The sequence below is a fragment of the Athalia rosae genome, chromosome 3, assembly GCF_917208135.1.
Source record: "Athalia rosae chromosome 3, iyAthRosa1.1, whole genome shotgun sequence".
Lineage (NCBI taxonomy): Eukaryota > Metazoa > Arthropoda > Insecta > Hymenoptera > Athaliidae > Athalia > Athalia rosae.
This window is the reverse complement of record NC_064028.1, coordinates 5,441,247-5,454,891: the sequence shown is the minus strand read 5'-3', so window position 1 is coordinate 5,454,891 and position 13,645 is coordinate 5,441,247. Positions and strand designations below refer to the sequence as shown.

Genomic DNA, 13,645 nt, shown 5'->3' with positions numbered 1-13,645 from the left:
GGTCTGAATGCACGTACTCAAAGTATGATATGATATAAGTGAGCGACTAAAATTAGCAAGTGAGCGGTCCATTAAACAATTTATTGCATTAAAATTTTAACCAGTCATGCGCCAGAAGATATTTAAATCTTGTCGGGTAGAAATACGTCTCTGTCGGTCAGCGGTAACGGTCAGGAATGGATAGAAGTATTTCTCGCACCTTATCGAAGAGTCCAACAGTTTCCAAATAATTATTATCGTTTTACGCGATTGTCGTGCGACCCGCGGTGACGTGTAAATTTCCGTCGAGAAATCGTTAGTCGAAACACGCTGAAAATTCGCGGTGAAAAATCAACCCGTACGAGCCTCGCGTCGAACTCTCGGGGACCCAGAGGACAAGCACCGTGTTTCGTCGTTGGTATGACCGCGCTTGTGCCGACAATTAACTTCGCTGTACGTCAACAAACAAACAATGCTTCGGCAGACATTTGGTCTGATCAAGGTCGGCGTACGTAACAGGTGTACGAGTTACTCGGGGACGTACGCAACCGTCATACGACCACTACATTGATCGCGCGATGTCCCAAGCCGGGTATGAATTCGACTTAGAGGACACTATACTTTCTATAAGTTCCGACAAGCGTCGGTATAGTTCAAGTACCTAGCCAAGGGTGAACGAGACTAGTCACGGTAACAGATGCTATTATGGCCCACGGGATAACGGAGTGAATTTATCCGACGCATAACGTGAGCATAATTTTTTAGTCATTGCAATCCTCCCACTCTGACCATTTCGAAGACACGAGTATAACGAGCTTGCGTGCGTAAAATCCCCCATACCTGTACGGATGTTCGTCGATCATCGCTTCGCAATTTGATAGTCAGTGATCAGTGACCGAGGACAGTTTGTTTGCGTGCCAGTGAGCGGTGCTCGATCAAAAAAGCAATGGGAAAGCCCAAGTTTCGCACTCAGATAATCGTCGGAATTGCGGGTGAGGAAAATCCGTCCATCGCTGTTCTCTCCTTCGATAATCGTCGAATCGATCGAATAAGTTTTCAATAAAAGAGGACAACTCGAATTTTTACAGCGACGTTTTCTTTCACGAGTCCGGGATTCCATCTGGGTTGGCCGTCCCCGTCTCTGCCGTCTCTTCAGGCGGCCGACTCCGACATCCCCATAACGTCTAGCGAAGGGTCATGGATCGTCAGTTTTTTGACATTCGGGTGCCTTTTCGGTGCCCCGATAGCTGCTCTGTTGGTCGACAGTCTCGGCAGAAAACTGTCCTTATTATTGGGAGCATTTCCTTTGATCGTAGCCGGCATCCTTCTGCATGTCGCGGACAGTTTCTGGTGGCTCATCGCCGCAAGGTAGCTTCTCTTGAAAAAAATATCCGACAATCGCCGTCGGATATTTGTAAATCAGATTTTTCGTAATCACACGCTAATCGTAACGATGACAAAATTCAATTTCTCGAAGGTTCATGGCCGGAATCGGTACCGGTATGATGTTCACGGTGGCACCGATTTATCTAGCCGAAATAGCCAGCGCCGATATTCGCGGTGCTTTGACGTCGATGATCAGTCTTTCGATCAACGTCGGAATACTGCTGACCTATTGCGTGGGCCCTTGGGTAAGCCGAGTGACCCTAGCGAGTTTGGGGACGGTCGTTCCCATAATATTTGTCCTTATGTTCGTCTGGGCACCGGAATCACCCTATTACTTGATAATGAAGAACGATCGAAAAAGTGCGATCAAAAGTTTGCAATGGCTGAGAGAAGACGGCGACGTTAACGCGGACGTGGGAAAGATCGAAGAGAGCATAGAGTTTGATCAAAAACACGCGGGTACTTTCAGGGATCTGGTACTGGTGCCGGGTAATCGTAAGGTCTGTAACAATATTTTGCCGAAAGTTACATCCTCGGAAGACGTGGTTGTCGTCGTCGTCGCGAAGTTCTGCGAAAATTCAATTTTTTTTCAGGCGCTCTACATCATCGTAGGTATAACGATAGCCCAGCAATTCAGCGGTGTTATCGCCATTCTTTCCTATTGCGGCCTGATATTCGAGACGGCCGGATCGACGTTGGACCCGAGCATTTCCGTGATCATCGTCGGAGCGGTCCAGTTCATCAGCGGAATAGTGTGCATCTTTACCGTAGATCTGACCGGTCGAAGACCATTGTTGTTGATCTCCACCGTCGGGTCATCCATATTCCTGGGAGGTAATGAAAATTATACCGCGACAAACGCGACGGACCAAATCTCATAAACATTCGAGTAACCAACGTAGTCTGTAGAAAACAAACGTCCGATGAATTTTTTTCATATTTTTCATTCCGACAGGGGTGGCTCTTTACTTTCAACTGAAAGCTGGAGGGACGGACGTCAGTTCGATCTCCTGGCTTCCGTTGTCCAGCTTGGTCGGATACAACATAGCTTACACGATCGGCTTGGGTATCATCCAGTGCGTTATTCTTTCGGAGATTTTTCCGTACAACGTTAAAGCTCTGGCGGGTATGACGTGCGCGATGACCGGAAGCTTCGGAGGAATGGCGGTAGCAAAGTTTTATCAAGTCGTCGCCGACGGGTGGGGAATTCACGCCGCTTTCTGGAGTTTTTCAGGATTCACGATATGTTCGGCGGTGTTCACGCTGATCGCCGTACCGGAGACGAAGCAGAGATCGCTCCAGGAGATTCAGGAACAGTTGCACAAAACCACCGAGTCAAAAATTGCGTTGGAAAAGTCCGGCGAGTGACGATCGATGCAGAACGAACGCGACGTCGTTTCAAAGAAATAGAGAATCGAACGATAATCGGAGATCTTCATTTCTAACCGACGCGACGGTTCGTTGTCAGGAATTCCAGTCGATTTTATTTTATTTATCCACCGTGTATATTCAAGCTATGGTTATGTAACAAGTATATATACCTACGGACATGTTCGTTTCGGCGTCACTAGGCCTAGATAACGTCGAGTCGCATTCACGTACGGGTACGAACTGCAAACAACGTGGGCAGATAACCCGCTATCGCGACTCGTCAATGTCAATGTGCAACGAGTGACCTTCCCCGATGACCAAATCAACTCTATGATCCCTGTGTATAGCGGAGGTCCTGCTTGAAACGGAGCAGAGGTCACTCTGAGAAATCCAGAAGCGATTACACGAGAGAAACCAATCAAAGAAATAGGTTTTAAGAATCAGGTGATTCGCGAATGTCCGATATAAAAAAAAAAAAAAAAAACGTTGGCATCGGTAAACGTAACTGCTCAAGTTATACTTCGAAGTGAATTTTTTCTCGTTCTCTTTTTTGCTATTTGGTGATACGCATTTGTTTGTCACAGTTGATGCTATGTTTATATCGATTCGTTCATACAATCTCACAGTTATCGCCGTGTGGAAAGAATACTCAGTTTTGTACAACTCGATCTATAGTTACGGTCGATTTGGTAAAAAGACAACCTCATCGAATGCATCATATCCGACGAGAGAAACAGAGAGAAAAAAAAACAAAACATTATGATGATCACTCGTAGATTAGAATCCTCCTTTGAATTCACTCGTACAAAGCGTGAAACCCGTCTCACAACCAGACGTGCCAAATTCAAACAAGAATCGCATTGCTCATTGTTTAATAAATTCCGCACCAGGCCCAAAAACAGTGTTACAATAACACCAACTTATTATTTGACAGACATGGTAATTCAGAACACAATTTGGCAGGAGGAGTTGACGTCGCATAGGATGAACCGTTAGTCCACAACGAGTATCGTTACTCGAATGTATAAAATTCTTCACCACGTATGACATCCGTCGTACTTACATTGAAAATTTGTTTTACGGTTCGATAACGCGTCGAAAAAACTCACCATAGATTTCGGTCGTTTTGCACCGCTGAAGTTGGCCGAGAAAGTGTGATCGGTAAAAATATTCGTTATTTTCCGAACGAACGAAATTTGAGCGAAAATTCCAGTTTCTCTGGAATTTTCTAAAATATTTCGTTCGCATTCGGCCGTCCAGCCATGCAGAAACCGAGGACTGTGACCCAAATAATGGCTGGATTCGCAGGTGAGAATAAATGGGAATAATTTTTTGTACCCTACGGGTCAACCCACAGTCAGTGACTCACCTTTAGCAGAGTCTCGAAATGAAATTGAAAATGAACTTCCAGCGACGATGATTATGGTGAGTGCTGGCTATCATGTGGGTTGGTCATCGCCGTCGCTACCGAAACTCGAGGCAACGGATTCGGAGATTCTTCTCACGTCCGACGAAGGGTCGTGGATCGTCAGTGTTTTCGGATTCGGATGCTTTTTCGGTTCGCCGATCAGTAGCCTGATAGTGGACAAGTTGGGGAGAAAACGTTCGCTGTTGTTCAGTGCTATTCCGCTGGTCATCTCCGGTGTCCTATTGAGCGTGGCGCGAAGTTACTGGTGGCTAATATCCGCAAGGTTTCGTATCCCATTCGAAATCAAACGACCTCGTTAAACAACGCCGTATCGATAAAGGTTTGTCATATCTTATGCAAAAGGTTCATCGCTGGGACAGGTTCCTGCATGTGCTACTCGAGCATACCGATGTACTTGGCAGAGATAGCCAGCGACGATATCCGGGGTGCTCTCGGAGCCATGATAATCACGATGTTCAACGCCGGAGTCCTGATATCTTATTGCGTCGGGCCTTGGATGAGCAGGGTGGCTTTCGCATCGTTGGGAATAGCGTTGCCCGTGGTTTTCTGTTCGATGTTCGTCTGGATGCCGGAGTCCCCTTATTATTTGATAATGAAAAACGACCGAAACGGGGCGGTGAAAAGTTTGCAGTGGTTGAGAGGGAGGGTCGACATCACCGTCGAGGTGGCGAAGATCGACGCGAGCATTGAATTCGACCGAAAGAATGCGGGAACTTTTATGGATCTTGTGAAGGTCCGGGGAAATCGTAAGGCACGTATATCACAGTTCGCTGGACACTGTCGGGATATTACATGGTTGAACGCGATTCATTTTGGAAGTAGAATTGAAACGTTGCGAGTGATAATTCACTTTATCTCATTGCCGTAGGCCTCGTGTATCGCCTTCGGACTGGTATTCGCACAACAGTTGAGCGGCGTATCTGCCGTTCTCGCTTACGGTGGCCTTATCATGGAGGCTGCCGGGACACGTTTCGACCCAAGCGTTTCCGTAATTCTCATCGGATGCATCCAGGTGGTGAGCTCGATAATGTGCGTTTTCATCGTGGATTTAATGGGGCGAAAACCGCTCCTGCTCATTTCCACTTTCGGCTCCATCGTTCTACTGGGAGGTACAAAAATCTCACGTTAATTAAATTTATCCAGTCATCACGACGGAATGTTAACGGTAACGATATATAGCACGAAAAATTACGCGTTCAATCAAATCTGTCGATAAAAGTCAATAATTATCACGACGAATTTCCGCACAAGAATGAAGATAATCTACGATGCTCCCGAATCAAGTGCGTTTTATCAAATACCCAGCGTGTCTCGATGGAGATTACGAATCTCTGAGTGAATTTACCATTTATCCGTAACTCGACTATTTGAATTTCTTTAAGTTGATTCGCAATCGATCGAGATGACGATTTTTTTTTTTTTTTCTTCTCCGTACAGGAGTAGCTCTCTACTTTCAACTGGTCGCCCTGGAAGTGGACGTTCGATCGATTTGGTGGCTTCCCTTGATCAGCATGAGCGGTTACATATTTTTCTTCACATTTGGATTGGGACTTCTCCAATGCGTCGTACTCTCGGAGATATTTCCTTACAATGTCAAGGCCGTGGCGGCTTCGGCTAGCTCGCTCGTAGGCTCATTCGGTGGAATAGTCGTCTCGAAGCTTTACCAAATAGTAGCCGATGCATGGGGGATCCATATATCATTCTGGGGGTTCACGGTGATAACGATATTCTCAGCTGTATTCATCGTATTCGTCGTACCCGAGACGAAACAGAGGTCGCTTCAAGAAATTCAAGAAGAACTCCACAAGAACACTGAATCGAAAACTACGATCGAAGAATTGGACGATTGTGGGGTGATTTCACTACACTTTTAAATCGCTGAAAAATGAATTAATGACACGCGATTTTATTTAGGGACGACCGGCCCGAATATTCGTGTCGAGGTACTCATATCGATTTCAGGCCGGAATTTATTTATTTCTTCCTTCTCTTTTTTTTTGTACCTGTTGAAATTCATATGTCACTGCGTCAATGATCGACAATATACAATTTTCGTTCTAGAAAGTGAATAATATGCACTTTGAAAAACATTTTTTTTTGTTCATTAATTCGGATGATTCGGGTTACATGTAATTCATGGACAGAAGCTGATTAGCCTAATTATTCGACGGGATGAATGGCTACCGGATGGCGATTATTGAGATTAATTAGCGATTTCTCAGGCATGATCTAATTCAAACTTGGACTGCGTTTTTATGAATCTCAATTTGCGAAAAATTTCCTGTTTTCTGATAATATCAGTCCATTTCAACTTGTACACATTTCTCGCTCGTGAACCTGTAATCAGTGCAAGATACGACATCATCGCAGAAGATTTTACGCGATTTCACGTAGTCATGCTGTGTTGCAATTTTTCCAGCAATGAATAATGCCTGAAAATTGGTTAATTGCGATGAAACAATGAAATAATTGGGGGTACAACCGGAGTGTCAAATAGTTCAGACAAATTGATTTCGTGACCAGAATTCAGTGATCACCCGCCCACACACGAGTTGAGCGGTGTCGATCAAAAAAGTGCAATGGAAGAGCAGTTCTAGTCGTAAGATCGGGAGGCAAATATTTGCTGGCTTCGCGGGTAATACTTTCGATTAAAATTGACAACGTGTTGTGCAGACATGTTGTGACAGTCGCGGGTCTTGGCAGACTCGACGTCACAAAGCTCTAACAAGTCGTTGCCGACTCCTGGAAGATCCAAGCTTTGCTTCGGGAATTTGCGGGTATCACAGAATCTTGCTTCATGTGTATTCTATTCTTCGCGCCTGAGACGTAACGGAAATCTATCCAAGTGATTCAAGAGCAACCTCACAGACCTTACGGAGTCCACGACGGGGTTGAAAAAATCAGGCTTTTGACGAGATATGGGTCAGGCTCATCCGGTTTTTGAGAATCGAAATTGGCAACTGACGAAACTGCCCTCGGTCCATGAAGCGAAACTGTTTCGAACGATTCTGCTCGCGTGAATGAATTTTTCTATCATCCCGTCTCCGTGCTTTTTAATTTAGAATAATTATAATTCAGGACGCATCGTATGGCTTACGTGGGTATGCTTACCTTATCGTCACCAATTATATTTATCTCCGGTTTTTTCCAATCGAAAAAATCTGACAAGGCTATTTCGATTCGATTAGAGTTTCCGCAGATTTAGTCGACGAATATCAATGCTGCCAGATACGATATCATCCGAGTTTATCGGTCGTTACGTTACTCTTGAATGCAAAGACGGGGATCATTTCGAGTACCTCACGATACCATCGATGCAAAAGGTAAAAGGTTGTCGGCGACGCAATTGCTGTAACGCGTACATCACATTTTCATTTGGGAATAATTTTGGCGTTCAGTACAATGCGTACAAGTTACCTCCGGTATTATAGTACAACGTTTCCACTACATTTCGCGCGATTCACTTTGTGGATGAAAAAAGGGGAAGAATTCAGAAAATCAAAAAGTCGCACGAACTTTGCCCGTCGAATATAACGCGATGATCCACCGTGGTGACATTTCGCATGGTTTTTATTGAACCAGACATTGATCCCAATCCATTTCCGCTGATCCAGATAATTTCGTATCTCATCGTTCGTGTAACTCGTTGATCCGATTCCAATCATTAATCGAAAGTTATCACAACAATCATCGAGAATCCGTGAATATTGAATGTAAAAAGATAAAAACGAATCCTAAGCCATAAGTCGAACTTACTGATAAAATTGAATGATTAGTTGGCGCGATGAACAAAAATATCCCCACACTTTAGAGATAAAGTAAGCGCGTGTTTGATCATTGTTCTTGGAGTGGTTCAATTTTCATCGCTGATCTGTACCAAAATTGATCCGCTCGATCGCGTCGATCTCCGCAATGAGGTAACTGTCTGCATAGACACCGAGTGCGAGCGTTGCATACGTAGACGCGGTTAAGCGACAAAAAGTTTCATTAAATCGCACGTCAATTTTATTCACCTCCCCGCGCGGCAATGCGTGACTCTTATCTCAGCCAGATCAATGCGAGAATCTCGATCACCGACATATCAGTGTGACACACATGTAGAGATGTATGTACATACGTACGAGTCGTAACACCTGTAATTAGAGGGGATTGAATGGAGTTGCCGTTATTCCAGCATGATGGATGTCCAAGGTCAATCATAAAATATCGTTCACTTTGTAAGTGGCAGCTGATCCGCAGCTCGTCGAAATAAATCGAATACTCATCTAAACTGATTTTTTTCATTCCTAGCTGACCAAAGCCCCCCTCGCCGCTCTTTAACGAGTTTTTCTGAGCAGTTTCAGCGTGATCTGTTGTTTCACCGCGAAGTGAGTTGTAAAATGCGATTGTGTTCACACAAACACCACACAACTATGGATAAATGAGCAGAGGTGGGGTTCCTGAGACAGTCTTAATCACAAGACTACTAGTTATCCGCCCACCGCAGCGCGTATCGGTTCAGAGGTAGAAAAAAATCGCTAATATATTCATTTTTACTCTAGTGCAACGATTGCATCGCTCACGTATCCGCGGTCCTCGTATTCAACTTTTCGCAGTGCTCCGAGTTCATCGATTCCCATCGCCGATCAATAATTGCCAATCTCATTTCATATGTAGAATTCAATATTGATAATCAAGTTTCTCTCCTATCGAACTGACTTTCGCACTCATAGTTCTCACAATCTTGCCAACTCGTTCTGTTACAATTAAATATGCGTCAGTGTAATTAGACGTAAGAGTCCGAATTATTTTTCGATTTCATGTACAGAAAAGGTCGGAGTCGGTGCGTATAATCGGTAATGAAAATTACATGGGATTTTTGGATGTTACCATAATTATATTCATATATTGAACAAAATCGGACAAGATGGCACTAAATTCTGTTGTTGCGAGATGGATGTACGCGTCGCGTTCGTTCGAAATTCTTTTTTGAGGATTTCGCTTCAGGACGCTGTTTTACTTACAGAACGACCTGATACCCTGTGAGTTGTGCGACTCCGAAAATGACGTTCAGGAAGACAGGTCGATATAACAATACAATGAAACTGTACAAATTAACCGACGGATATGTGAGCTAGACCTGTTCTTCAAAAAGGGTAAGATCGAATTTTCATGGTCTCATCCCTTCAATTGGTTCGAAATGTTATAGTAAAAAAGACCAATTTTTATAAAAAATTTCCCTCCATATTCAACTACCCTTACAAGAACCCACCTGTTCTCATAGGAAAACCATGGATTTTCCGTGGTTTCGATACTTTTTTTTTCACAGTTGGTCCAGTTATCAGTCAAAAAATCTGCAACTTTTAGTAAATGTTGACAGCGTTGATACTTTTGAGTCGGATTTTTTTCAAATTTTCAATGTAAAAGTTTTGGGCTGCAATCACCCCTTTTCCCTTCTGCAGGTTGCGAAATATGCTGAAAGCAGAGAGAATTCTTGAAAACGTCTTTCGGAGAACTAATTGTCGGAGTTGATATTTGTTGAGTCATTACACACTATCGAAATCCAATCACGTACTTCCAGTTACGAAGCACACAATAACATTCTCTAACCTATGACTTAGTTGATGAATGTGTTACGACAGTTTCTATTTGCTACAGCGATTTCTCGTAACATACAGAGGATAAAGGAGTGTTTCAAGCACGCAATTTGTTATGAAAAATTTGCACGAACATCCTGCTGAAAAATATCGTCACTGCCGACAGTTATTGAAATTTGCAGATTTTTCAGCTGACAATTGGGCCAATTGTAAAAAAAAAAGTTTAAAAACCACGAAAAATCGATGGTTTTCTCAGGATAAAAAGTAGAGCCTTCTGGGGGTGGGTGAATATGGAGAGAAAATTTTTTTAAATGATTGAGCTTTTTTACTATGATATTTTGAACCAATTTCAGGGATTATACCACCATAATTCGATTTTACCCTTTTCAACGACAGGTCTAATGCGACCAAGCGAAATTAGACACGTTATACGCGGTCTCCATAAATTTTCGACGTTAGATACCGGCTCTAAAAAAAGTATATTATACATATAGTTCAATGGATACGGGTATGCATGGCTGCTATACCCATGATGAGTTATTACAGTAACCGATGTACAGAATATAAAATCTAACACAGGTCCAATTATAAGCGTACGGGTTTATAACATTACACGGACACGCACCTCGTATCTACGAGGCGGTGGGGCGACTGGAATTAGCGAACGAAGCGGCTATCAACCAATTTGCTTTATTAAAACCGACAGCAGCCGTGTGCCTTTTCCTTCATATTCAGATGCGGTTGATACTCTCTGATGAGAGAAAAACTGCAATCGTTCGGCTGGATGAATGGATGCGTTCTCCTAATTGAATTCGGAATTAATCAACACGCTCTCGGGGCGTATCGGATAAAATCTTGGACAGCGTTGATATGAATCTTATTTCGCGCGCGCGAACCGCATTTTGCACACGCAAATTGATTTAGAAAAATCGAAGCTCGGGCGCGACTTCTTTATTTCAAGTACGTCAGTGACATCGAGCATCGTAAAGGTTTCATCTTGAAAGATTTCGATATCATATTTGAATCAGAGATTGAATCTGGGGCTCACCGATGACTTACTGCGAAACAATGCTTGTTTTATGATAATATCGGTCCGTTTTAACTTGTATACATTTCGCTCGAGTACCCGGGATCATAAGATACGTTATCATTACAGAAGATTTCACGTGATTGTTATCAAGCTGTGTTGCAATTTGTCTGGCAATGAACGATGCCTAAAATTGGTTTATTGCGATAAAAACAATAAAACAATTGAGCGGACAACCGTGACATAGACATCTCTATTTTATTCGTAGTGTTAAATAGTCCAGACAACTTAATCTCGCGAGCGGAATCCAGTGATTAACTCTACCCACACACGATTCGTTGTTAGACCGTGTACGTCGATTCGAAGAGTGCAATGGAAGAGCCTAGTCGTAGGATCTCAACCCAAATATTTGCTGGCATAGCAGGTAATACTTTCGATTATACCTAATAAGCAACCTGTTGTGCAGACACGTTACGGATCCGCTAGATCTTATCATACGCGACTGACAATGAGTTATTCGTCAAAATGTATGAAAATTCTGCACCTGTAGCGACGATATCACTAATCAACACGGGTTACCATTTCGGTTGGTCGTCGCCGTCTCTACCGAAACTCCAGAGTCCCGATTCCGACATCCACTTGACATCGGGAGAAGGGGCATGGGTCAGCAGCATATTCAAATTCGGAGCTATGATAAGTCCGCTGTTGGTTACTTTGGTGGTAAAGAAAATCGGCAGGAAATGGTTACTTCTGTCTTCGGCTATTCCTCAAATCGCCAGTGGCATCCTCTTGGTTTCAGCCCAAGGTTACTGGTGGCTTATGGCCGCAAGGTAAATCTACTTAAATTACACGCCGCAAAATTTACGCATGCATCGGGCTCAAGCGATCACAAAAAACCTTCGCAAGTTTCTGGTCACGCAGAAATAAAAAAAACCACATTTATCACTCCAAAGATTCGTCGGAGGAATCGGTTCCGGCACTTCGAATGTAGCCACGGCGTTGTACATCGGAGAAATAGCCGACGACAAGATCCGAGGTGGTCTTGGTGCGATAATCGGTCAAATGTCGAACTTGGGAATTCTGCTGGCCTATTGCGTAGGGCCTTGGGTTAGCAGGGTGGCACTCGGAGGTGTGGGAATACTCATCCCCGTTGTGTTTCTTCTGACTTTCTTCTGGATGCCAGAATCCCCTTATTACTTGCTGATGAACGACAGAGTGGAACAAGCAACCAAGTCCTTACAATGGCTCAGAGGAACTAAGAATGTGAAATCGGAGGTTGAAAAAATCAAAGCGGGTATCGAATACGACTTACAGAATGCGGCACACATCAAGGATCTGATATTGGTACCGGGGAATCGGATGGTTCGTACGATACCACTGTGCAAACTTCGCTTCCGACGGCTGCGATGTGATTACGAAACGTCGAAATTAATCGATTTTTTTTAGGCACTGATCATCATCAACGGTGTGGTGCTCACCCAACAGTTGAGCGGAATAACGGCGATTCTCACGTACAGTGGTACTATTTTCGAGGCAGCTGGATCGAGTCTGGATTCAAGCATTTCCATTGTTATTGTCGGAGTGGTCCAAGTCCTCAGTGGTATAGTGTGCATTTTCACCGTGGATCTGGCCGGGCGAAAATTGTTGCTACTCATTTCGACCGCCGGGTCAGCCTTTTTTGCAATGGGTAAGTCACAACTTTGATTATTAGTTTTTCATCAAGGCCGGACGTAAATTGAACAAAGTCAGATATAACTCGATTGAGAGTTGTTTTGCATGTGAAGTCAAACGTCGATTACTGGTAAAGTATTCCGGTAGAATTAGAAACTGCCTGACACATTTCCAACAATGAATTCATCCGAATTGGTAATTTGGTGAAACTGAACAGCATCACTCGTTCGTTTTTCTTCAACAGGCGTTGCCCTATATTTCCAATTGAAGTCCAGCGGAGTTGACGTGAGTTCGATCTATTGGCTTCCGTTGGCCAGTATGATCGGATTCATAATCATCTACACGATGGGATTGGGAATAATTCCCGGCGTTGTACTTTCGGAGCTATTCCCGTACAACTTAAAGGCTGCGGCAGGTATGACAGTCGTGACGATCGGGGGTCTGGGCGGACTCGCCGTGACGAAGCTTTACCAAGTGGTCGCCGACGCCTTTGGGATCCAGACTGCGTTTTGGGGATTCGCGGGTATCACAGCATGTTTCTTCGTATTTATTTTATTCTTCGTGCCCGAGACGAAGAGGAAATCTCTCCAAGAAATCCAAGAGGAACTCCACAGATCTACGGAGTCAACGACCGCGTTGGAAAAATCTGGCTTTTGACGAGATATGGGTCAGGCTAATCTGGATTTTGAAAATAGAATTTAGCAATTAATGTAACTGCTGTTGATCCATGACGCGAAACTGTTTCAAGCAACTTGGTTTGTGTAAATAAATTGTTTTTCCATGCTATCTTCGTGCTTTTAATTTAGAATCAATCTAATTTGGGAGGCATCGTACAACTGATGTATGATACCTTATCGTCACCGATTATATTTATCACGTGATTTTTCCAATCGAACAAATTTAACAAGTCTGTTTTGATTCGATCAAGATTGGAGTTTCCGCAGATTTGGTCGACGAATATCAATGCTGCCAGGTATCATATCATCTCAGATGGTCGGTAGTTCGTTACTCCTGTTTAGTAGAATAAGTCGGTCCAGTATAGTAGAATAATTCTACTACATTTTACGCGATTCACTTTGCGAGGGGAAAAAAGAGGAAAAATTCAGAAAATTCAAAATTCACACGAACTTTGCCCGTCGAATATAACGTGATGATCAACCGTGGTGACATTTCGCATGGTTTTTATTGAACCAGACATTGATCCCT

General features: G+C 43.6%; 3 protein-coding genes and 1 long non-coding RNA gene across 7 annotated transcripts in view; 3 read left to right on the top strand and 1 right to left on the bottom strand.

Annotated features, from left to right (window-relative positions):
- The window catches only part of LOC125500270, a 40,496-nt gene that overhangs the window by 22,787 nt on the left and 4,064 nt on the right, over positions 1–13,645 (bottom strand). The window lies entirely within an intron of this gene.
- On the top strand, positions 139–3,472 carry LOC105693881 (facilitated trehalose transporter Tret1-like). Its single transcript, XM_048652541.1, has 6 exons — positions 139–669; positions 745–971; positions 1,068–1,347; positions 1,457–1,865; positions 1,959–2,199; positions 2,321–3,472. The coding sequence occupies exons 2-6, from the start codon at positions 926–928 to the stop codon at positions 2,731–2,733; spliced, it is 1,389 nt and encodes a 462-aa protein (XP_048508498.1). The 5' UTR covers positions 139–669; positions 745–925; the 3' UTR covers positions 2,734–3,472.
- On the top strand, positions 3,607–6,121 carry LOC105693875 (facilitated trehalose transporter Tret1-2 homolog). Its single transcript, XM_048652534.1, has 5 exons — positions 3,607–4,044; positions 4,148–4,427; positions 4,508–4,916; positions 5,034–5,274; positions 5,603–6,121. The coding sequence occupies exons 1-5, from the start codon at positions 3,999–4,001 to the stop codon at positions 6,037–6,039; spliced, it is 1,413 nt and encodes a 470-aa protein (XP_048508491.1). The 5' UTR covers positions 3,607–3,998; the 3' UTR covers positions 6,040–6,121.
- On the top strand, positions 8,512–13,225 carry LOC105693910 (facilitated trehalose transporter Tret1-like). Of its 4 annotated transcripts, none has more exons than XM_048652537.1 (6): positions 8,512–8,668; positions 11,037–11,192; positions 11,319–11,598; positions 11,722–12,130; positions 12,215–12,455; positions 12,684–13,225. In XM_048652537.1, exons 2-6 carry the CDS (start codon positions 11,141–11,143, stop codon positions 13,094–13,096), a joined length of 1,395 nt encoding a protein of 464 aa, XP_048508494.1. In that variant the 5' UTR covers positions 8,512–8,668; positions 11,037–11,140; the 3' UTR covers positions 13,097–13,225. The 4 variants fall into 4 exon arrangements, with proteins under 4 accessions (XP_048508494.1, XP_048508496.1, XP_048508495.1 ...); XM_048652539.1 differs by having other exon boundaries at positions 8,527–8,668; positions 10,898–11,192; XM_048652538.1 differs by lacking the exon at positions 8,512–8,668 and adding an exon at positions 8,689–9,000.